Source organism: Pleurodeles waltl, chromosome 6 (genome assembly GCF_031143425.1).
Source record: "Pleurodeles waltl isolate 20211129_DDA chromosome 6, aPleWal1.hap1.20221129, whole genome shotgun sequence".
NCBI classification, from domain to species: domain Eukaryota; kingdom Metazoa; phylum Chordata; class Amphibia; order Caudata; family Salamandridae; genus Pleurodeles; species Pleurodeles waltl.
The window spans coordinates 734704060-734730415 of NC_090445.1; the positions used below are offsets into that span (position 1 = coordinate 734704060).

The 26356-nt window shown below is 45.5% G+C and overlaps 1 protein-coding gene across 1 annotated transcript in view; it reads right to left on the reverse strand.

Annotated features, from left to right (window-relative positions):
• Positions 1–26356, reverse strand: part of SLC18A2 (solute carrier family 18 member A2) — a 347766-nt gene that overhangs the window by 23783 nt on the left and 297627 nt on the right. Inside the window, exons 13-14 of the mRNA XM_069239257.1 lie at positions 21886–21949; positions 17541–17660 (exon numbers count right to left, since the gene is read on the reverse strand). Of these exons, the coding sequence (XP_069095358.1) occupies positions 17541–17660; positions 21886–21949 (184 nt within the window). The remainder of the gene's footprint in view (positions 1–17540; positions 17661–21885; positions 21950–26356) is intronic.

The following is a 26356-nucleotide window of genomic DNA, read 5'->3' on the forward strand; positions in this document are numbered from 1 at the left end:
TCCTGCATCCTGAGGGCCTCGCAGGAGTAGGCGGAGGAATGGACTCTGGTAAGTCTAATCTCAACTACTTCATCCCCCCCCCACCAGCATGCCAAATCATACCCCCACCCTCCCCCCACCCACATCACACATCCTCCTTGCTAGTGTCTCACCATCGCAACCCACCCATCCCAACACCAAGCCCTGCATGCGACCACAAACCATGGACACCCATCACCTAAGCATGCCCACTGCACATACCCATACACCCCCCCAAACCACCGTCACAACAGCCCCCATAAAGGAATGCCAGCACTGGGGTACATGGGCACACACCCATTGCACGCTATGGCACACACAGAACCAATAAACATACTCTTATACCCCTGCAGGACCCGAACGCCACAACACCGCCCAGGAGGGTCCAGAAATGTCCATTCCACCCCCAGAAGAGGCCCACAGTGATGACAGCCGCTCTGTCTCCCTGGACCCAGATGACCAGCCCGGCCCATCGGGGACCTCGGGACAGTCGGCTCCCCTCAGACAGCCACAGCAGACCTACCCCCCTCTGGGAACACCAGCACAGCACCCACCCAGCGGGCCCATGCCTCTGTCTCCAGGACACGTCAATCAGCAGTGTGTCCACCACTACAGGGCACCTAGGTTAACCCACCACCCCAACAACAACAGGTACCTGGGGGCAGTGGTAGTGGGCACACCGTCCAGGGGACAGAGGCCCAGGGGAACTGGGAGGGCTACTGTGCGACAGGGGGGGGACAGGCCCAGGGAACCCACTCTCCACGAGGCCCTATCCTCCATCATGGGAGCATACCACCACTCCCAGGAGACGATGGCGACGGTCCTGGCCAGGTTCCAGGAGATCCAGGTACTGCAGGAGGAACAGTTTATGGGGTTCAGGGAAGAACTCAGACACATCACTTCCGCAATGGGCACCATCGTTGTGGCTCTCAATCAGATTGTCAGCACATTGCAGGACCATGTGGCACCACAAAGGGCCCCTGTCATTAGCATGGACCAAGAACAGGCTACCACCTCCGCCGGCGCTAGTGGACAGGAGGCCCCGACACAAGAACAACAGGCCACCAGAACCCCACCCCCTGCAGAAGGAGAACCACCCCGCAAGCGGGCCTGAGATCTAGGAAGAAGACAGAGTAAGATGCCAAGACCCCCGCCAGGAATGGATACCCCCTGATTGTCATCCCACTGTCCCACATTGTCACCCTGTCCAACCTTAAACTGCCCCTGCTCCACCTTCCACAGGCATATGGACAATGCACCTGTGAGACTGAAAATCTGGACTCTGCCATGGACATTCCTCCACCATCACCCATCACCAAATTGCAACCATTACCCAAAATTGAGCACTTTAATAAACTCACTTATTGCACAAAAATAATCTGGAGTCAGCCTGTATTTTTGAACATATGTATTACACAGAACCGTGCCAAAATGTCCAGTTACATTGTGATGACAACATACCACTGTCACATGGCTGTAGTCCATGGGGAAACAAAGCAGAGGTCACGGAGTGGGGCCCACATCTCTGAAATTGGAAGGGAAAGTCACAACTCAGTTGACATACACTGGGGGGAAACTCAGACAGTAGAGAGGCAGGAGACTTTAAGTAAATGTAAAATGCCGGTGTTGATTCTTACCAGTATGTCATTGAAAATACTGCTGTATTACTGTGTCCCTGTTGTCTGTGTCGTCCTCTTCGTCTTCCTCCTCTTCACTCTCCGCAGGCTCCACAGCTGCCACAACACCACCATCTGGACCATCCTCCTGCAGGAAAGGCACCTGGCTTCGCAAAGCCAGGCTGTGAAGCATACAGCAGGCCACGATGATATGGCACACCTTCTTTGGTGAGTACATTAGGGATCCACCTGTCATATGGAGGCACCTGAACCTGGCCTTCAGGAGGCCGAAGGTCTGCTCGATCACCCTCCTAGTACGCCCATGGGCCTCATTGTACCGTTCCTCTGCCCTTGTCCTGGGATTCCTCACTGGGTCAGTAGCCAGGACAGGTTGGGGTAACCAGAGTCACCAATTAGCCACACACGGTGTCTCTGAAGTAGTTCCATCACGTAAGGGATGCTGCTATTTCGCAGGATGTAGGCGTCATGCACTGACCCAGGGAACTTGGCATTAACATGGGAGATGTACTGGTCAGCCAAACAGACCACCTGGACATTCATGGAATGATAACTTTTTCTGTTCCTGTACACCTGTTCACTCGTGCTGGGGGGGACCAAAGCAACATGGGTCCCATCAATTGCACCAATGATGTTGGGAATATGTCCAAGCGCATAGAAATCACCCTTCACCGTAGCCAAATCGCCCACCTCAGGGAAAACAATGTAGCTCCGCATGTATTTCAGCAGGGCAGACAACACTCTGGACAACACCTTGGAAAACATAGGCTGTGATATCCCAGATGAAATGGCCACTGTTATTTGGAATGACCCACTTGCCAAAAAATGGAGTACTGACAGAACCTGCACTAGAGGGGGAATCCCTGTGGGTTGGCGAATGGGTGACATCAGGTCTGGCTCCAGCTGGGCACACAGTTCCTGTATAGTGGCTCTGTCAAGCCTGTATGTTAGTATGACATGTCTTTCTTCCATTGTCGACAGGTCCACCAGCGGTCTGTACACGGGAAGATTCCTCCAACTCCTCGCAAGTCCCAGCAGACGGTGCCTAGGAAGGACAACATGGAGCACAGAGTCATTCAACCCACAGGTACGTTCCCACAGCTTGCACAGTGCACGATTCTCAATGCATTGAATGGCTTGTATGAGTTTTGATGCAAGGCCTAGGTATGTGTGAAGCAGTAGAATTTAAGCCATGTGGGCCCTTGAAATGGCGGCTGCCTGACCTGTGAAGTGCGACAGTGGGATGTGAGGTCAATGCGCTGGCGTGGCACACTGTGGCGGTAGGAGACCGCGGTGCAAAGCCGCATTGGTTAACATTGAACCCTATGGGTCTCAGGAGCCAATGACGATGTGCGCTGGCGGTCGCGGTACGCACCGCCGCGGGCGTGACCGCCATTTTCTATCTGCTTAATCACTCGAGACCTGATCATCCACAGGAGAGGACCTATACTGCAAGTGCTGCTGTGACCTCAGTCTGGAAGAGACAATGGCTGCTGCGACTGGGGAAAGGGCCCTTGCCTTCACTTCTGAAGAATTGGAGAAACTCGTGGATGGGGTCCTCCCCCAGTATGCGCTACTCTACGGTCCTCCAGACCAACAGGTAAGTACACTGGGACCATGCTTTGTGGCCAATGCCTGGGTTGAGTGGGGTGAATGAACGATGGTGGGGAGGGGAGCGAATGAGGCATGCATCAAACGACAGAAGAGAGCATGTGCCACATGGCAAGGGTGGGGATGGGGGGCCACTCCCATCGAGCATGCAGAAAATGAAGATATTTTAATTTCTCCCCCTGTACATGTCACATAGGTTAGCGCCCATCAGAAAATCGACATTTGGCGTGCCATCGCCAAGGACGTCCGGACCCTGGGAGTCCACAACAGACGGGGCACCCACTGCCGCAAGAGGTGGGAGGACATCCGCCGCGGGAGCAGGAAGACCACGGAGGCTCTGCTGGGGATGGCCTCCCAACGTAGGAGGGGTGCCACTCGTCAATTGACCCCCTGATGTCCCGGATCCTGGCGGTGGCCTACCCCGATTTGGATGGGTGCGTGAGGACATCACAGCAGACACAAGGGGGTGAGTACAAGCACACTCTGCTATCTTAGCACGCAGTGGAGATGTCTGGGTGGGGGAGGAGGGCTGTGGGTAACCCTAGGCCAGGGCGATTTCTGTAGGCTACTCCCCTCCGTAAGGCATGGCCCTGTGCCCCCGCCCCCCACCTCTGTAGGGTGCCTAGTACTGGTTTTCATGGCCCTGTGTCATCTATGTGTGCAGATGTCGTCCATAGGCTTGTAGGCCATGTCCCACGGATTGAGTAGTGTACCCCAAGTGTGCGGCGTAGTGCAGGGGGCTTCTGTGTCTGTCCTCTCCGCCGACTGTGTCGCCAATGCATGCACTCAACATGTCTTTATTTCTCCCCCCCCTTTTTTGTTGGTCTTTCTGTTCATGTGTGCATTAGCATCATCAGGCGGAGGAGAAGTGGCATCGGAGCACGAGGGAGCTGCATCTCACATGGCCATGGAGGGCCATGCAACCGACTCGGAGTACACCAGTGAGACGGAGGGCGAGGGGAGCTCCACAGTGGGGACACGTGGTGACACCAGCGACACAGACACGTCCTCGGAAGGGAGCTCCCTTGTGGTGGCGGCAACATCTGTGCCCACCGCAACAACAGGTACAGCCGCCACCCAGCGCACCAGCTCCGCCCTCCCAGCAGCCCCTCAGCCTTCGCCCCGTGCCCGCTCACCCAGGAAGGTGGGCATCTCCTTCGCCCCAGGCACCTCAGGCCCTGCCCCAGTCACCCCTGCTGCCCTCAGTGAGGAGGTCATTGACCTCCTCAGGACGCTCATTGTTGGGCAGTCTACCCTTTTGAATGCCATCCAGGGTGTACAGAGGGAGGTGCACCGGAGTAATGCATACCTGGAGGGCATTCATTCGGGTCAGGCTGCCCATCAGCGATCGTTCAACGCTCTGGCCTCAGCACTGACGGGAGCCATTGTCCCTGTCTCCTGCCTCCCACCTCCAACTTCCTCAACCCAGTCCCACTCCCCTGTACCTCTGCCTATCCCAGACACACCTACAGACCAGCCTGCACACACCTCAACACCCAAGGCAAGCTCATCCAGACATAAGCACCACACATCACACAAGCATTCACACAAGCAACATCCACATGCAGACATGCCAACAGCCACTGCCTCCTCTGTGTCCCCCTCCTCGTCGTCTCCCTCCTCCCTCCCTGTGACGTCTCCACTCACACTTGCATGCACAACATCATCAGCCACTACGTCCATCACCAGCACACCCACCAGAACACTCCGCACACGTGCAGTCACCACCCCCACTACCATTTACACGTCCCCTGTGTCCTCTCCCAGTGTGTCTGTCACCCCCTCTTCCAAACCACACAAACGCAGGCAGCCACCCACCCAACAGCCATCCACCTCACGACAGCCTCCAGCACAAGCACCTGCACCCAAAGACACCAGACTTGACTCTCCTACAACCACATCCTCTTCCTCCACTCCCATACCCACTACACCTACCCTTCCCACTGCTCCTAAATAGCTTTTCCTGTCCAAAGTTAACCTCTTCCCATCACCTGACCCACCCCCTCCAACTCATAAGTCTCCAATCAGCACCTCAGCCACCACAAACCCTGAACCTACAAGGACAATAGTCCAAGGATTTTGGAGTCCACCACCTTCAAGGCCATCTACTTCGGCTAGCAGTAAAGAGGCAGCCAGCCCCACCCCTGGAAAAAAAACCAAGAAACCAAGTGGCCGGCGCGAGAGGCCAGACACAGCAGGCTCCAAAGGCACTACCCTGGCACCGTCAGGAAGTGGGGTGCCACCTGGCACACCGAAAAAGGGAGGAAAGGGCCACAGAGGAGCAGGGAAGGGTGGCAAGGGCAGCACGCCCGACAAGTCCGGCAGCAGCCGAGCTGCCCAGGAGGGCCCCACCAGCCCCATTCCAGGTGTGAAGAAGGACACCCACGGGCCCAGGACTGCAGCACAGGAGGGCCCGCAAGCGAGAAGACAGATGTGCACGAAGGGCCCGGCAGCCACATGTCTGGTGGTGAGTGAAATCTATTTCATGGCCAGATCTGGTGCCCTGGAGACACATGTGAAGCACCGCTGAACATGGCACCGCCGTCTCAAGAACCGCTGAACAGGGCCCTTCAAGTCAAGCACCACTGAACAGGGCCCTTCAAGTCAAGCACCGCTGAACAGGGCACCGCCGTTTTAAGAACCGCTGAACAGGGCCCTTCAAGTCAAGCACCGCTGAACAGGGCACTGCCATCTCAAGAACCGCTGAACAGGGCCGTTCAAGTCAAGCACCGCTGAACAGGGCACCGCCGTCTCAAGAACCGCTGAACAGGGCCCTTCATCTCAAGCACCGCTGAACAGGGCACCGCCGTCTCAAGAACCGCTGAACAGGGCCCTTCCTCTCAAGCACCGCTCCGCTGGGCTCTTCATCTCAAGCACCGCTCCACTGGGCCCTTCCTCTCAAGCACCGCTCCGCTTGGCCCTTCCTCTCAAGCACCGCTCCGCTGGGCCCTTCATCTCAAGCACCGCTCCGCTGGGCACCACCGTCTCTGCACCGCTCCGCTGGGCCCTTCCTCTCAAGCACCGCTCCGCTGGGCCCTTCATCTCAAGCACCGCTCCGCTGGGCCCTTCCTCTCAAGCACCGCTCCGCTGGGCACCGCCGTCTCTGCACCGCTCCGCTGGACCCTTCCTCTCAAGCACTGCTCCGCTGGGCCCTTCATCTCAAGCACCGCTCCGCTGGGCACCGCCGTCTCTGCACCACTCCGCTGGGCCCTTCATCTCAAGCACCGCTCCGCTGGGCCTTTCATCTCACTCACCGCTCTGCTGGGCCCTTCATCTCAAGCACCGCTCTGCTGGGCCCTTCATCTCAAGCACCGCTCTGCTGGGCCCTTCCTCTCAAGCACCGCTCCGCTGGGCCCTTCCTCTCAAGCACCGCTCCGCTGGGCCCTTCCTCTCAAGCACCGCTCCGCTGGGCCCTTCGTCTCAAGCACCGCTCCGCTGGGCACCGCCGTCTCTGCACCGCTCCGCTGGGCCCTTCCTCTCAAGCACCGCTCCGCTGGGCCCTTCCTCTCAAGCACCGCTCCGCTGGGCCCTTCATCTCAAGCACCGCTCCGCTGGGCCCTTCATCTCAAGCACCGCTCCGCTGGGCACCGCCGTCTCTGCACCGCTCCGCTGGGCCCTTCATCTCAAGCACCGCTCCGCTTGGCCCTTCATCTCACTCACCGCTCCGCTGGGCACCGCCGTCTCTGCACCGCTCCGCTGGGCCCTTCCTCTCAAGCACCGCTCCGCTGGGCCCTTCCTCTCAAGCACCGCTCCGCTGGGCCCTTCATCTCAAGCACCGCTCCGCTGGGCCCTTCATCTCAAGCACCGCTCCGCTGGGCCCTTCCTCTCAAGCACCGCTCCGCTGGGCCCTTCATCTCAAGCACCGCTCCGCTGGGCACCGCCGTGTTACGCACCGCTGGCCCATTGGCAGAAGGGGCAGGCCCGCATCTGTGTCAGGCAGGGCTGCACGAAGCACTCTGGGCACCATGCCTCCTCCAGAACCAGTGGAGTCTGTAATCCACTTGTGAGACTGTGGCTTTGCACTCCCCAGGATAGCACAGTGGGCAATCCACCCACTGTAGAGACTTGTGAGACTGTGGCTTTGCACTCCCCAGGATGGCACAGTGGGCAATCCACCCACTGTAGAGACTTGTGAGACTGTGGCTTTGCACTCCCCAGGATGGCACAGTGGGCAATCCACCCACTATAGAGACTTGTGAGACTGTGGCTTTGCACTCCCCAGGATTGAACAGTGGCCATGGAGGCCCCTCGTGGATCTGGCGTCGTGGACTCATCTGGCTGAAGTGCCCCCCCCTTCCCTTCCCCCTGAGGTGCCTGTAGTTTTGCTATCTGATGCCCCTGCAGTGTTCTCTCCAATGGATTCGGGTCTCCTGTGTGGGCTTTGCCCATGTGTTTAGGCCCATTGGCCCAGGAACAATGGCTGATACCCATTTTGGACTGGACAATTTACATATGTATATAGAGTTGTAGATGTTTGACATATTTTTTTTACTTAGCCGTACAATATATTTCAATTTTCATGGTCATTTCCTTTTGTCTTTGCATTCTTGCATTCTTCCGGGGGGTTTGGGAGGGTAACTGTGATGTGTTGCTATGCATTGATGTGTGTGTTGTAGTGGGTGAGGGTGGGGGTGGGTGTGTCGCATATGTGTGTGCCCGTAATTTTTTCCCTCCCCCCTCCCCTGTGTCGTAGGTGCAGTACTCACCGGTGTCTTCTGCGCCGCCGTTCGTGCTCCTGGTAGAGGAGCAGGAAGACAATAGCTGGTAGGATGTGTAGTTCGGGTTCCATGCTGTTCAGATTCCTCATGGAGTGTGTAGAGGTGAGCGTTTTCCGTTCGTGATGTCTGTTTCTGCCGTGTTTTTATCGGCGGGGCTACCGCCCCCGAAAAGGTGGCGGATTGGTGGGTTGTGATAGGGTGGGCGGAACTTTGTCTCCCGCCTGTCTGTTGGCGGTGACCGCCGCGCTGTTTGTTTGTCCCGCCGTGGCGGTCGGAGTATTAAAGTGGCTGTCTCTCTTGGCGGTTTCCGCCAGGGTCAGAATTCCATTTTTTTGACCGCCTGCCTGTTGGCGGGTTGGCCGCTGCTTTAACACCGACCGCCAGGGTTGGAATGACCCCCTTTGTCTGTTCATTGAATCTTTTTAATATTACTTCATTGGGAAGGACTGCTTTCATATACACACAACAGTTCTCACAGGAGTATGGTAACAATGGCCAAGACTGATCATCCTACAGGCCACCAAAGCACTGCAAAGTGCGGCCAGGAATTGAGTATTGATCCATTCAGCTTGGTCCTGCTGTGGTTTCATACAGGATAGACAGAAAGCAGGAACGCAAAGAGAATTCCCTAATCAGCTGATACCTGCGGATATAAGCTGTTTTAGGTGTTGGAGCCAATCTAAAATGTGTTAGCTAAATGAGACCGGGCAAATGAACGTTATTTTGTGCTTTCACAAAATAATGTTTTTTTTGCTCTGTTACTTTTCAGCTTCATGCTGTGTGCCACTTGCATACATTTGCACCCCAAAGAGGGAAGGGTGGAATAGTTGGTTGATAAAAGAACAGTGAACCAAGTATTAAGATGACTGTCCTTGGCCTATCAGCGGGCATTTTGCATTTGCAAAATGCCCCAGGATTTTTCCTAAAAGGAAATACAGTTTGTGACTTTAATTGTATTTGTTTGTTGTTAGTCAATTCTTAGGTAAATGCCTTCCTTGAGTTAATATCTCAATCAAAAAAAAAATGCAGTTCAACACAATTTGCTTCTGGATTTAGCTCAGACTAGGTGTGTAACATTAAGAAACCCACAACTGGGTTTAGCATAATGTGAGCCCTATGCCCTTTGCTATAAGTGCATTACTTTTTGATGCCCCACATCAGAAAAAGATATTTGTAACACTCAAAGCTAGGATAAGTGTCCAAGGATTTCTGGCTGCTTTGTATTGAGCTTAGATGTGATTCTGAGATGCATTGGAGAGAAGGATTTTAATAGTCTCCGAAAAGGTCTGAGCTGTCCTCCTCCTACTTTTGTTGGAAGCTACCAGGATTAGAGAAGACTGGTTTTGAGAGGACTGGTTTTGACTGGAGGTCCACAGGAATTTTAGGTGTTTTATTAGTCAGGCTGATGCTCGCCTTTGTGTATAGAAAATTAGCTGAACTGGGAAGAGGCATGTATCTGAGCGACTTCTACAGTTCACACCACCATTTAAGGACGAGACTGGTCAAGACTGATTACTGCAGATATTGAAAAATCCCCTCTGCTGGTGGGGATCTGAATTACTAAGACAGTTCATGCTGCACAATGTTGAGGCCAGATCAAGCAAAAGAGCATCAGAAAAAACCTTTACCAACTGAGGCCCTACCCTACACTTTCCCCTTGATGCAAACATAGTGCTGCTGTCTATTAGGTTGAAGCCTACCAGACAGCTCAGCTTGTTTTCCAAAGACATCGTGGGGACATTCAGAAAGCTGACCTAGGAAGGCCTTCCACCTATTGCTTACCATTGGCTTTGTGGTATGTAACTCACATTTTCTTGCTTTCTGTTTGCTGGCTTTATTTGCTTTGGGCTGTCCAGTTTGAGTTTGTCCCTAACCTAGCCTAAACCTTATTTACTGTATTCTTCCGCAAACCCACTTTATGTAAACAGCCCTTTAAATCTTGTGCTTGTCTTTTCACATTTGTTTTGCATTCAAAGACCGAGGTCAAATGTCAAGCTCTCTCTTTGAGGGAGTTTGGTGTTAACTTTTCTTACTCTGACTTCGAAGTGAGAGGATTTATGTGACAATTGTTCTGAGTATTCATGTAAAAAGAGAGGGTGTAGGATTTTGTTTCTAGTACATAACAAATAAAATGGACTGTGCTTATGTTTTTCTATATATCAGAATTAGTACAAATGAAGCACCCTTTTGTAATTCTGAAGTGTGGTAGAAACAAATATAGGAATATGATCAAAATACATCAATATGGTAGGGAATGACATTTGCACACCTTACCTTTGATGTGAATGAAAACAGTATTTCAGTGCAAATGTAACAGTCATTTCAATTGAAAATGCGTTCTCTGTCATGGCTGTGCACTACCACACCATGAATACTCTACACTGCATCTCTCCACTCTGTGACCTTCCACTCTATGCCAACCCACTTCATTCTACAACACTCCACTCTGACATACCAGTGTACTCTACATCCCTCCACTCTTAGACACTATAAGATACCACACCACTTGACTCCACGCAACTCACTCCATGACACAACATGCCACTCCACTCTATGCCCCTCCACTCCACACCACTTACCATTCCAATCGACCCCACTACAATCCAGTCTATTTCAGTCCAGTCCAATGTACCCAGTCTACACCCACCCCACTCTGCTACAATCTACCTCAGTCTACTCCACTGCAATCTACCCCACTCCACCAAATCTACCCCTTTCCATTCCAATCAAGCCAACCCAAATGTTCCCACCCCACCTCAGCCCAACCCAATCTACACCACCCCACTCCAATCTACCCGACTTCAGTCTACCTCATTCTAACCCAATCTACCCCACTCCAATCCCAGTCCACCGCACTACGATTCAATCTACCCTACTCCGCTACAATCTACCTCACTCCACTTCAATCTACTCCACTCCAATCTACTGCACTCCACTCAATCTAACCGAGTCAACCCCACCCCATTCCAACTTGCCTCAATCCACCTCAGTCTACCGCACTCAACTCAAATCTACCCCACTCTTCTCCAATCTACCCCAGTCTACCCCACTCTACTCCTATATTCCCGACTCCACTCAAATCCACTCCAGTCTTCCCCACTCCAGTGTACCCCAACCCCCCTCGTTCTAACATACCCCAATTCAACCTACTCCACTGCAGTCTACTTGACTCCACTTCAATCTGCCTGACTCCACTCCACTCTACTCCACCCCAGTCCAATTTACCCCACCCCATGCCAATTTATCCCAGGGCACTCCAAACTCCACTGCAATCTATCCAACTCCTCTCCACTCTAATCTACCCACTCCACTACAATCTACCCCAATCAACCCCACTTCCATCTGCCACAATCTACCTCACTCGAATGTACCACAATTTACTACACTTCAGTTCAATATACCACACCCCAATCTACCTAATCTACCCCATTCTACTCTTCCACACTCCACTGTACCTATATCTACCCACTCCACTTCACTCCAATCTATCCCATTGGAACCTACCACACTCCACTCATATATACCCATCTCCACTCCAATCTAACCCACTCCCCCAAATCACTGCACTCCATCCACTCCAATATACCCAACCCCAATCTACCCTAACCCAATGTACCTCACTCCAATCTACCCCTACTTACTGCACTGCAATCTATCCCACTCTACCCCTTCTCACTCTACCCCACCCCAGTCCAATCCAATCTACCTCACTCCAGTCTACTCTACTTCACTCCAATCTACCATGCTCCAAACTATGTCACTCCATTCTTCCCTCTTCAACCTACCCCACTCCAATGTACCCACACCATTCCAATCTACCTAACTCTAATCCACCAAGTCTACTCCACTCCACCCTGATCTACACTACACATCCCTCTAATATACCACGTTGCACTCTTCCCCAATCTCTCAATCCATCCAATTTCAACTCTGCTACTATCTACCCAACTCTACTCCACCCCACTCCAGTCCAAGCTACCCCCACTCCACTCTACCCTACTGCAATCTACCCACTCCTATCCACACAATCTACCCCAATTCACTCTGCCCAATATACCACACTCCATTCCACTCTACCCAATGTACCACACTCCACTTCACTCTAGTCTACCACACGCCACCCAAATGTATCCCACTCCAGTGCACTCTAACACACTTCACCACAATCTACCCAACTCCATCCCACTCCAAACTACCATACCCCACTCCACCCCAAACTACTCTACACCAGCCTACCCCATCCAGTCCACCCCACTCCATTGTACCTCACACCACTCTATCCAGTTCCATTCCACTCTACTCATTCCAATCTAGCCCTCTCCAGTCTACCCCATTCCCCATTTCACTCTATTCTACCCTACCATAAACCACCCAATCTATCCCACTCCAATCTACTCCACTCAACCCCAACTCTGCTTTAATCTAACCAACTCCACTCCAGTGTACTCCCCTCCACTCCCAACTACCCCAGTCTTCTGCACTATACTCTTCCCAAATGTATCCCACTCCACACTACCCCACTCCATCACAATCTATTCCACCTCACCTCAGTCTACCACAATTCAATCTATTTCACTCCCCCACTCCAGTCTACTCTACTCCTCTCTGATCTACCCACTCTACCCCAATCCACCCACTCCAATCTACCCTACCTCTACCTACCCCACACCACCCCAATCTATTCCACTCTCTCAATTTACCCCACTCCAAACTAACCCAGTCTACGTCCACCCCATTCCATTCTACCCTACTATAATCCACCCAATCTACCTTACTCCACTCGAATCTCCCCGACTCCACTCCATTCTACCCCACTCCACTTCAGTCTACCCCAATCTACCCCACTCCACTCTTCCCCGATATGCCCCATTCCACTATAATCTAACCCAGGTCTACCCTACCCCTATCTACCCCTCTCCAATCCAACCCTCTCTCATCTATCCCACTCCAGTGTACCCCACTCCACCTCAATAGAAATCAGATGAACAGCCGCCATATTGGTGTGCATAATGACTACAACACATTGCCAAAGCCAATAGCTCTTGCATAGGTGAGACCTATTGCCTTTGCCAATGCTTGTTTTTATAAAGGTAGTCTTGACACAGATAGGGAGTTGTAAATTTGCACTGATCCTGCAATCCAGGTCACAGAGGGGACAGCCCAAATATGAGTCAATACCAAGTGGTGGTCTGATTTCAGCCTTGGTTTTAGTCTTGTGAGCTCCACTCTGGCCAGTCAGTGGCTGGAAGAGGTAACACCAGGACCTCCCTTACATCCTGATCATAATTTGCCATGTTTGTAATTCAGTTTTTCAACAGTTATGGCCAAAAGGAAGGCAACTGCACCTCATTTGTGCAGTGCCCTGCTGAGAAAATTAAGCTTTTTTCTTGTTGGACAATTATCTGGCTAAAGGTGTTAGAGCTTTTAATGATGCTATGGCAAATGCGGAACCACGTCTAAATGTATCAAGAGCGGCTTATTTACTTAATTACTTAATTACTTGATAGAAAATGTGTTAGTTGTGGAGGTGAAGGTTCATGGAGAGCATAATTCTGCCCTGACACAGTTGACATGAGTGACAACTTGCCAGAGGTTCATCAAAGAGGTACTCCTTAATTCTCATAATCACTTTTTTCTGATTAATTGAGGGACACATTGCTTGAGAAAATGGAATGACTCCTAGATTCGGCCCCCAAGTAAATAAAGAGCAGATTACCTTCAATTGATACTATTGTTGCTTTGAAATCCAAGAATACTGTTCTATGTGATGTGTCAACAATTAGTTTTCCATGGGTTTCCCAGAGTCCACAAGGCTGACAACACAAGTATGCCAGAATGACAAAAATGTGTCAATACTTTAAAGACTTCTCAAGACACCCAGTTAATTCCTGCCGCTGCTGTTTTATAAAATGTTCACCTGTTATTTGAGCGACTATTGGAGGACCCTACGCAACTAAAGAATGAGACGATACACTGGCTTCAATATTTTTTCAGAGGTACATTTATTTCTTTTATTCACTGTGAACTAACCAAATATCAAAAGTCATTCTACTTTCATCACTTCAGCCAAGCCATCCTCGAGAGGCGGAGCTAGTGGTGGGTGTGTAGTCTGGATTTCTTTAAATTTATATGTGCTGCTGGGGAACAGCCTAAAGGTCTGCCCAATATTCAAGTTGTCAAATTATCTTTTGATAATCATCACCCTATATTTATTTTCAATTTTATAATAATATTGATTTTAAGGGAAGAGATTATTCAAATATTACTAAACATTCTGGTATGCTTAATAGCAACTTGTCCACTGAAAGGTTTTGTATGAGGTTAGAGCTTTCTGTCACCCTGGCTAGGGATTTTAATATTAAATTGGGACCTTTGCATTCTTAATAAAGAGAGGGAGATCAAATTTGCATTGGTTTTTATCAAACTAAACAAAGTGGGGCTTAACTTGAGATTCTAACTGATTATGATATGTGCAATGCTTGTGACAACTTTTCTATTTGAAATAATACTCCCACATTTGAAGCAAGAGGTCAGTAGGGCATTACTTATTATATTTTGTTACTTTAAATATGTGGGGTTGTATCATATATTTCAAAGTACCTGTTAATAATTTTAACGATCATGACCCCTTGATTTTTTAATTTAACAGTCTAGAAATTGTTTTCATACATCTGACATTGCACTTTATAAGGGCATTGTTATTGCATTTAGAAGAAGATTAAAATGGGATATGATAGACCTGGATGATTTGCTTAGACCATGACGTAATGATATAGAAGCATGTCTTCAGGAGGATGAGAGTTACGCCAGTTTTCTAAAGTCCTTTTTAAAAATGTCTGCCACAGTCAATGACTTCTTGAAGGGTATGTGTGGGAATATATCTTCACTGAAATCACATAAATGGTTTGACAGTATTTTGTCTGTTTTAAGTTTTTGTCAGATTTTCATGCTGTGTTGAACTGTACCCCTTATAATACTGGGGCAATTGAATCATGTAGAAAAGGCTGTAAAGTGGCATTTAGACCCAGGAAAGGAGCAATATGTGATATGCATGGAGTGATCAATGTTTGCTAGTACATCTAAAGATTATTGTTTTTTTGCAACATCATCAGTGCTCCTTATTTTAATTCTGACAATGTTACGAATTTGGACTTTTATCACATCATCAAACTGGGCTGCCAATGTTAGTGCTATTTACATCTCAAACTTAACAACATCATAAGAGACAAACATTGTGGAAAAGGAGAGCATTTTGATCTTGAGGTTTTGAAAGCTGTAGACAATAGTCAAAGATCTCTGGGGCTCTATAATGACTAATATATTGAATAAACAAGAGAGTACATTTTACCTAAAACTTGGTGGAACCCCATAACCATCCCAATATTTAAGAAGGGTAATAGGGAGAACCTGAGATGTTATCATCCTATTTTTCTGAATGACTTTACCATAAATGTAACTGGTACAGTCACCATAGAACGGTTACTCATTTAGGTGAAGAAGAAAAATGTGCTGGTAAAGACCGAATACGGCTACAGAGAAAGTTGACAATTGAACAGAGTCCTAATCTACCTCATTTGAGTAACAAATACACGGTTGCTTCTGATTTAGCACTGCACTTGGCCTTTATGGATCTACGCTCTGCTTTTGATTGGGTCAAGAGGTCAAAGTTTTGATTAATTCTGGTGTCCATAGGCATCAGTAAAAGAATTCTGAATTTCTAAAAGCGTCCTCTTCTGGATCTACCTGCTACAGTCTGAAAAGGAGCCAATGTACAGTATTTTTGATAGCCAGACATAGGTTAAAAGGGTTCAGCAAGACTGCATACAAAGACAGTTATCGGTCATTTGTTAAGTTCCTAAAGAACGTGAATATAGGAATTATGTTTACCTCATGTTATGACCTTGGGTCCCAAGAGATTTTGCGTTTATTAGGCAAAATCATAAAGTAGCATTGCCAGGACTTTTAATTATCATGTCTTAACCTCTGATAATTCAGAACATGAGCTGAGTTATTGGAAACTAGGAAACTTCAATGTTTACAGTCTCAATTGCAGTTTCAAATTTTAGACAAAAACGGGCACTAACCAATGAACAGCAAATTAATTTCTTAAATTAGGTACAGTGCAGGTATTAGGGCATGCATGAATCTTAGAAGCCTACAAGTTGCTGTAAATAGTTTTTGTAAGAAGTTATTGGGCCTGGCCATGGGGACATCTTGCTTTGTTTGTTATGAAGAGCTGGATCCCAAATATGTTTCTGATAGCCAGTGCATAGCTCTCTTATTAATGTGTATTTTGGTCCGGAATAACTCAGCAACCAAATTTATATGGAAAATCCTTTGGGATTGTTTGAAGCCTGACAGTGCCATTAAAATTCCATGATTTAAATATATTAGAAAACTTTCATCAAATTAAGAAGACTACATTTGTGCACACATCTATGGTTGATTCATCACCAGGATAAGCTTTGGGTAAAGAATGAATGATTTACTTTTTACCATAGAAGGAGAACTACAAGAACTTTCTGAAATATCAGTCAAGTCACATTTGTTTGTGAAGACCAGCCTTAGGATGGAGCCTTACTTGCTATTAATCAAGTAATTCTAAGGTCGATTACTGTTAACTAAATTGAGGCAGGGCTCAATACACTCACTTTTATGTTTTCTTTTAGTTTGGTCCAGATTTGATGCCACTAATCCCTGCCCAGGTGACCAATTATCTGTTCCAACTTTGGCACTTTTTATTGTGTTCCTTTGTTGAGATATGTGGTTTCACAAGTTGTAGACCAACATTTCTTTATTTACAATGTTTAGACTGACCTACTATTTGTTTATCTTAATTTGTTTTCAGCTGCAGCTGTTAAACAGCTGTTAAACAAAATAATCTACTAACTACCTAATGGTTATATATGATTTTATTGGTGTTTTGTGTTTATGGTAATGCTGTTTTTAACCAAATAATCACTCTTTTTCTTACAAGTCTCTGAAATGCATGATTTTATTTTTTAATTGAAGTGACATTTGATTCCTATAATATTCCAGGAATTTAGAATGTGGACCCGGACCAGTTCTGCTATCACTAAGGAGAAAGGTTTGTGAGATACCCTGGAGCACACCCATGTGTACCCTTTGTATGTCTTGCTATAGTGTTGAATTTCATCTGATTGTAGAGAACAAATCTATGTAGGCACCTCACAGTGAGTTTTCTGTACCCATTTTGTTTGTTTTCATGCAAGTTCTGAATACTTGATTTTATATGTTTTGAGGATATTTATTTTTTCTATGGAAGATCCAAAATGGAGAATTCCAATACTCAAGCTTGGTCAATTGCTTTGTTACATCATGAAATATACATTGATTACTTTGTCACATCATAAAATGTCTTTGTACTCCATTACAAAGTGGCAAGCTATACTTAAGTTATTTTGGATGGGTGGCATATTGTGTGATCATTCTTTAAAGCATTCATCATGACCCACCAGGTGGGTTACACAGGACATAGCTAGGCTATTGTGGTGATTCCCAAACATGCAATGATCAAAAAAGCTCCAAGAGTTGTTACCGAGTGCAAAGCCCATACAAAAGGCAACATCAGCAATGGCATAGACACTCCCGTAGACGGAAACATGGCGCAGGTCCACCAGGTAACCCATGATTGGCATCATTGAGGAATCCACCATGCCTGTTAAGAGAAAACAAAAAAAACTGAAATGCATCCATGTAGCTACCAATAATAGGAACAAAGGTCTGCCTGTTGCTATGCCCGCTGCATAGCAACAGCTCAGGTAACTTATTTTCTTAGATTTAGCTCTTCAACAAAACTGGCAAAACTTATGACATTTGATAAGCAGGAGCAGCAAATCTACAACAAGAGTACTTAACATTAAGGGCTCTATTACAATTCTGGCGATCCGAAGACCACCACACTCGCGGTGGAGGTTTGACTGCGCAGCTGTGGTGGTCTGACTGCCACATTATGATCATGGTGGTCGGTCCGCCAAAAGACTGCCATCCACCAGGATCTTTGATATCAATGGGATGATGGTGGTTGTGGTTGTAATCAGCCATGGCAGCTCTGAATTCAGTGTCGCCATACTGACTAGAACTATGTTCTATGCCAGCCTTTTCATGGCAGTTAAACTTTCATGAAAAGGCTGGCGGAGAACATGTGCTGGGGGCCTCCCCCCAGTACCATCGGAATGCGCACTGTCTACTTTCTTTGTTAATGCACTGCACTCAACTCGGGAAAGATGGGTAGCTTTTCAGGCCATTTCTTCTCCACTCTATGTTCAGAGGGACGCTGGTTCATTACACCATGAAATTCAGGTGGGCACAGTAAAGTTTTGTGAACACTCCCGCACTTTGGTGGGATCACTAAATCTGATAATATTCTGACTTTGGACTGTTAGGTTGACCCTGTTCCAATATAGCCGCCACTGTGCATGCCCTTTCTTCATCACTGAATATAGCCAAATCCGCTTTATTTGTTCATGCACTGTACCCATCACGGACAGTATTAATACAGATTGCTTTTCAGGACATTTCTTTTCTACTCTGCGTTTAGAGGGATGCCGATTCATAATATGATGGACTTCAGGTGGGCATAGTACATCTTTTTTTTTTAACATTTCCACACTTTGTTGGAGTTGGACTTGTTATAATTCACTAGTGACCATACGTGTGCACTTCATACATACATGTGTTTGTAGTACAGACTTATCATGGGTTGTAACTCTGACATATTGTCTTGTGACAAGATTACTGGCTACCTAAATAAGGTATATTAATGTATTTATAGCTAGTAACTGGTATGTCCTTTGCCAAAGAGGTTGGCTGCAATTAAGATAGGCAGTTATAGTACCAACTTGTTTTTTGTCCTTCCAGATAACTCATGAACAAACGCACTGGTTTTCACTATCTTTACACTTAGGGAGTCTTCTTGAAAATTTTCTGCACTCATTGGAACAGGTTACACTTTGTGGCTACTTACAACCTTACTTGTGGGTTTGATTTGCCCCCCTCTCTTCACTTGAGAATTATTCTGACGTGTTATACTTTTTCAGGATTATTCAGATTCTTGGCTCGATTTTTCCTAGATTACGATGTTAGCCTCTTTTGACATATGCTATCTTATGACATAATTAGAGATCCAGAATATTGCAGTGCATATTGTGGCCTTTATGACATTACCATTAGGCTATTTGTTCCCACTTCAAAGATAGTGGTCACCATATATTGATTTTAGTATTTTGTGCATGTTTTATCTTTATTGATTCACATGGTGTCTTCGATATTATAGCACAGCCTTTGAGTCTTTACACATGGTGTTGCACAAGACTTTTTGATCCATGAGCACTGGGCTTGTTTTCGTGTTTTTTTCTGTTTCCACTTTCTTTGTCCACAAGCGGTCAATAATCTTCACAGACACATATATATTTTTTCTTTCTTTCTTTGTAAATAACTTGGGATGTGGATATAGGAGTTGATTTTTAAATTGCTTTTTAAATGGTTTTTATCCCTGTCATCATCCATGTATTACAATGTTAGTTTCTTATATACTTTTTACAGCCTTGGAAAAGTCACATTGGTGACGAAACATGTGTCGGCTGTTGAAGATCTATTTGAAATGTCAATAAAAGGATTTTTCTAACACAGCTTTCTACACATCGTTACTATAATGGGATTGTGTACGACTTGCAAATTACTGACGGTTGTCCAATAGTTCATATTAGCCTCTTGTAGATTAATAGAATATAAGCTCTGGTAGTATGGCTGTTAATGCCTGACCGGCACCAAGAAAACTGATTATTTTCATACCAATTTCCCACTACACTATTTGACTTTCTTTTATGTGGACGTTCAGATGCTCATTCCGCTACTACCCATTTTTGTTTCATTCATGTGGAAAATAGCTCAGGTACTTCCACATGAAGCACACCAAGATGGGGAGAGAGGGAACATTGCATAGTAGCTTCATATGCTGCATCTGGTGTGTGTGGGCCTGAGCACGTGGGACTCCTCTGGAAGCCATTTCCTCCATCACTGTAGGAGGATCTTTCTTATTGTAAATACATATTATAAGTTCCAAGGTAATGGGATGGTGTTTTTTCCAAAACGTTCATATATCTGTCTAGCTCAGAATGCAAAATCAATTTAGTAGATTATGCTTGACTTACATGATAAGATATCTCAAATAACAATTATTTTGGTCTTTAGTTGCCCAGACCATAGCTCGACAGTGGATTGAACCAACAGCTCCTTCAACTGAAAAATGGTGGAATTATTTTTCATGTACATTTATTTGCCAGGGATTTAACAATTTACATACAGGAAAATCACAAAATAGAAATAGACTATAATAACACACTTTCTGGGCACAGTATTGCACCAGTCATTTTGACCAATACAATACTATCTTCAAACTGCTTAAAACAGCTTCATACAAACCCCTCCCAGAGCATGTCTAATGTTTTACTACTACTCATCCTTCACACACTTTCCCTTGCTCCTACCCTGATAATTTTCCTCAGCCATTCTGAGAACGGAGGTAGAGAAAAGTTGCAATGCCATCATTGAGTATTGTACAATGAAATCTTGGGACTAAAACATACTCCCCTCGATAGCTGATTATTAGATTAAAAGAAAATAATGGTGGTTATAGATGGAAATTAAGGATAAACTGCAATCTTACTTATAGTCATTACTGTGTCTTCTACAATTATATGAAGTACCCACTGCCAGTATTAATTAAAATATTTGTTCTATACAACATAGAGTATTCACGTCTTTGTCACTTGACAGGAATAATGGGGAAATACTGAACATAATGATAATACATAAAGGTCAAGAGAACAAGATACACTGGTGATGCAGAACAAAGATGAAACTGGTGGGAACTACGGATTAAGGACAGCAATGGGCAGATTGGATGGGCCTAGCCATACTAGCCTGCAATCAAAAGCTCCCCATACTTTACCACAGCCAAGGAGATCTCCCTGTGGTAAAATGTAAGGAAACGTTGCTTATACTTTACCATAGGGAGGTCTTCCATTTGAGGGCGTAGATATCTGTATGGTAAAATATTGGTATAATGTAAAACGTTTCTTAAACTTGGAAAACGTTTGTAAGATAATGGTTGGTTAAATATTAATGTATATTAATCTTACTTGTTAATTTTAAATGTAGAACTGAAACACAAAAATGCTGCAGCACTATTAACTTAATTTTGAATTCAATCTTCAATTCATGTAAACATATTACATTCAATAAATGTATTTTTCTGAAGTTTAAATGACAAAATAAACACTCACCCAAAGTAAAAAAAAAAAAAAAGAAGTTCTATGCATTATTAATTGAACATTAAAAGTCATGTATAGAGTTAATTAGAATCTATTGTTGCACTAATTTTTAAGTTCAAAAGAGATTTTTCAAATACGTTATAATTAAATAATAAATATGGACTATTCATATATTTTTTAACATTCAATTATAATTAATTATATCTTTCAATATGTTTAACAATTTAATTTATTTTAACATTATTTCTAATGAGGGTTAAATTTAAATCTACACCTTGAATATTTTCTATGGAAAAGTGTTGTAATGCCAGTGGTGCTGGATTTACTACTGTCTTTTTTTCAGTTATAACTTACACTCACACGTTTGGCTACACTCCCATTTTCACTGGATGGAGTCTAGTAAGCCTACACTTTTGAGTAAGTTTTTATTCTGATTTTGAGAGTAGCCCACAGTAATAACTGTACTCATAGTGTAAGAGTAAATTACATGTGTAAACTACTCACAAACGTGTTACCTTTGTAGATAGCCCCAAAATGTCTGATGGTCCATAGAACAATTATGTCAGTTTTATTTGCTAGAGCATTGCTTCACTAGGATTTACTACTTACCAATTGCAAATCCAACGCCAAAATTTGGCACTATCAGCCCGTAGATGTTTTTGGCAAATGGCACCTACATCAGATCAACAATATAAAAACAAAGAATACATGAATAAAATACCAGAGAATACGGGATGCATTTGTGACCAGAGATATATACTTTAGCAGTAGGGCATCCCAGGTATATGGTTCTGCGCAGAATTCCTGCAGTGTCAGTTTTATGGGTACCACCTTCCTCCAGTTCATTACAGACACTGTTTACAGTCCTGGTCTTTTGGTTGATAGCCTAATGCATTCTGGTTGTTGTAGTGTTGTTCTGTTTCCACTGAACTAATTAAACTAACACACCTGAAATCAATGATTTGGAGGCTGCAATTTCAAGACTGGTGGCAGTGTCTTTAATGACCTGGAAATAAGTGGCCATACTAGTCATTTTAAAATTGCCAGGGATTTGGGATACCTCACCTGCTTGCCCCTTGGACCCAGTATGTTTAGAACTGTGCTACACATAAATGTTTCCCCAGTGGCTTAAACTGAGTTTAGGTTATTATTACCTAAAAGCCTGTTTTCCCTCACAAAATAATTTTGCTTCCACAATTATGTATTTGGAGGCAAATATTTCATTGCTGACTGGCCCTTAGTTCTCACTGAAGTGTAATATTTGTCTTTCAAAGTTTGTATTTAAAAAATGTATGTTTATAGATGTAAGATATCAAGGAGAGACAGTTGTACTTGTTGCATGTACTTCCTGTGCTTTAACGCCGCTTCTGATCAGAGTATTTTTTGTCATTTGATGAGACCTAAAATCCTCAGAGCATGGCCTATGAAGATCAAGGCAGATTCCCCTGCTAGGAACAGAGGTGGGCAAGCCACTAAAAGCTTGCGCAAGCCTCGAGCCAGATATCTGGCTATGGGTCAGCTTGAGAATATCTTGGGCCCTCTATTTTAAAATCGTTCAAGCGTTTACGTGCCTTCTGCCTGAAACCCACACTCTAACCTAATGCACCAAGAATTAAAGAAGAAGCATTACCCTTGAATGTAAAACAGGAGAGGGAAAGAGATAACTATCTAGTGGCTGAATGGCACAAAGTGAAATCAAAAACCCCTGGATTTTTCCCAGCTACCTTGCTTGACCAAACTGCGATACTAGGCAAATATTTAATTTCTCAGAGTTTTTTTTTCTAAATGCATTTTAGAGCACTTTGAAATATGTGAGTTCCAGGTGTGTACCATACACCCACCTCTCTTATGTCTGAGTTAAATAGTCAATAAAGTTGCTCCACATAGAAATCTAGCTCGCATAAGGAGTGCAAATTACAAGTGACTTGCCTTTTAGTTCACTAATGGCACTGTTGTCATGGTGCAGGGAGAGGGCCTGAATATTTTTAAGTTCAAGTTTGAAAACTGTCACTTTTAATAAATCTTTCAATGTAGTGATATAATCTGATATACTAAATTGCATTGCTTCTCCATTTTAAAAAATACACTTTTTTTTTATTTTGAATAGTCTTTACCATATTTGTATATGGTGTTTGTTGCACAGTTTATGTGCCAGAGATTCTCAGGGCTCTGCTCGTGCACTGGCTCTTAGAGCCCAGCCAGACCATTGGCTCAGCTCTCCTAGTTATTTTGTTGGATCACACAACCTCTAGGTAGTAACACAGCACAGATTTCACCTCATCCTACAACTTAGAATTTGAGTTCTTAGGGGTCAGGGGTCAGTACTGGAATGTTGCTTGGGCTATAGTAACCTTCTGTGAGTGGGTCAGAAAGTGCAGTACATTGCAGCAAAGAAGGTACAATCACAAGAAAGAGAAATGCCATATATTGCTAATGACTTTATGCTATCATTTCTTAACGTTTTGACTTCTGTAGACCCCCACTGAATCACTGCTGGATGCTGGGGACACCTGACTAAGTACGTAATGTCTATGATTTGAGTCTGTCTCAAAACAACATACAGTAATACAGAAACAAGTAAGCATCAAGCAAATACAAAGATTTTGGAATATTTTAATTCACAAAACAAATTTATTGGGAAGGATGAAGCTTTTCTAAGTTTTGTTTTATCGTTAAAAGACAAAGAGATATGTTAAAGACTAGCATATCACCTAGTCTTGTTTGGTTCTAATGCATTCTCTTTTTGTTAGTCAATACCAGTGGTTCAATTGAAACCACCAGTCATCCATATTAGATTCTGGTTTGGCTTTGAATTTCAAATTTTAAAAAATTCAATTTGCTTCTGCTGTGTATGTACTTTTTTCATCTGCTTATATTACTTAATTTTCTAAATAGCAAACCCTTTTAATAGGTGTTGCAAGGACCACAGGTTAAGAACCGATGCTTTATTCTATTTTGCTCCTGTGTAAATGTGGAGTCTACTTCGAGGGCATCTTGTCTGTGCCCCGCATGTTGCCTTTACACTGCCCTGTCCAAGAGTGTTCTTTTCCCTCCTTCTGTCCGCTTCCGTCCTAGGAACCAATGTTGAGTGTACAGGATGACCAGAATTGGAGTCTTATATGCTTCAGGGTTCAAATGTTCACCTGTCTACTGCCATGAATCACAATCTGAAAACTACTGTTTTCTTTTGGGTTGAAAGAAATAAGGAATTCTTCCTGATGTCTGTCTCTCTTGCCATAGTGAGGTCTATGTGAGTGGGTATGTGGTGTTCACTGGCAGAAGTATGTGTAAGAATATTACATATGCTCAATTAAAGAAGGACTATTTGGGCTTTTAAACAGTTTTCATCCTTGGGACACTCTACAGCAGTGATACTCAAAGTACGGCCCCGGGGCCGCATGCGGCCCTCCTGCCATTTACATGCGGCCCCCAGGTCAACAGCATCACTGTGCTGCTGTTTATCTGACTTGGCGCCAGCACTAAACATTGCTAACTAAACGGGCAAGTATTTCATTAGAGGCTAATTGAAAAGGGAGTAACTAGGGTGTCCTGGAAATCAACTTCAGAAACACCTTCATTATTAAAGACATCCTGCAGCAAAGATATAAAAGTATGATCTGTTTGAAATTCAAAATTACATTAACCTGCACAACCATTTCACCTTAGTACACACAATGATATCACTGCATTGAGATGTATTTTTAGAGTGATAGTTTTAAAACATAAATTAAGAAACTTTCATCCGCCTTTCTCCCACACCCTGACAACAATGTGAACTAAGTGGCAAGCTAGCTGTTCTGTGAACTCTTTGGGAGGGCTGGGTTTCTATTGTACATGAACAACATTATATTTTATTAAATCAGACATAGAATGTATTTTGCAGTACACATCCTGAAGATGTATTTCAAGTGCTTATATGTAATGATGAAGAAAAAGGAGGAAAAGTGAAGTCAAACATTTGCCTAGGATCACACAATTTGGTTAAGTGAAGAAGCCCGGGTTTATATCCAAGTTTCTGGTTTCACATTGCGCAATTCAGACACCAGATGTAGCAGCCCTCCGACCGCCGCCCTGCTGGCATCAAAGCGGCCCTCGGTCACATCACAGACCAAACAGTGCGGCCCCTGGGAAAATGTTTGTGAGTACCCATGCTCTACGGGATAGTCAGATTTTGATGGAATGGAAGCCAGTGCCACAACTGTTCTCTCTAACCTGAGCACCATGCAAGATTAGTTTTTTTTCTCAAACTATCAGGATCAGATGCGAGTTAGAGTCAAAACCTGTCCTGATCATTTTAGCAGGTAAATAACCCAGCAATCCAAAGGTGAACTGAGTTCAAAGTCAGTGGCAGTTTAACATAAAGACCCTTGTCTATTACTGTCAGTAGCCCCTTTCTCAAAAATGTAGCTGTCAATTCAAAACTTTGGGCATGATTATGAGTTTGCCAGTTGAGCCGCCCAAACTCCAATATGGTGGTGGTGAGGTGGCCGACAAGATGGCGGCATAACCACCATCATATTACGATGTTTCTGCTGGGCTGACCGGCAGAAACGTCATATTATGACATTCCTACTGGTCAACCCAGTGGAATCAGTGTGGCAACATTGGCCTTGCATGCCGTCACACACATCACCTTCCGAATACCCACTGTCTGGCCCCCTGGGGTCCCCAAGTCTGCCTTTCTGCCAGCCTTTTATAATGGTGGGGAGCGCGCCATGAAAATGCTGGGGGAAAGTAAAGTTGTGATCCCTGATCCAGGCAGAGGTGGCTGTCTCCTAGCGATCAGACTGCCAGGATCGTAATCTGGCGGTCCAACTGCCAGGATTGAGCCAGTCCAACTGCCACCACATAATGAGGCCCTTAATTCCAGAATTGTGGCATGGGGTTGATAATGCAGCAGGTTCTCTTATTGCTGGCTTTGCATCTTTTCTGATGCCATTCTTGCTTATTCTTCTCAAGAAAGTGAGCCTTGAGTTTGCGCTATTATATAGCTTGACTAGGTGGGTTAGAATCAAGATTTTTAAGATGTGCATGCTGCTTGGGACGGTGAGAAGGCATGTTTAATGTTGCTTCTGGTCAG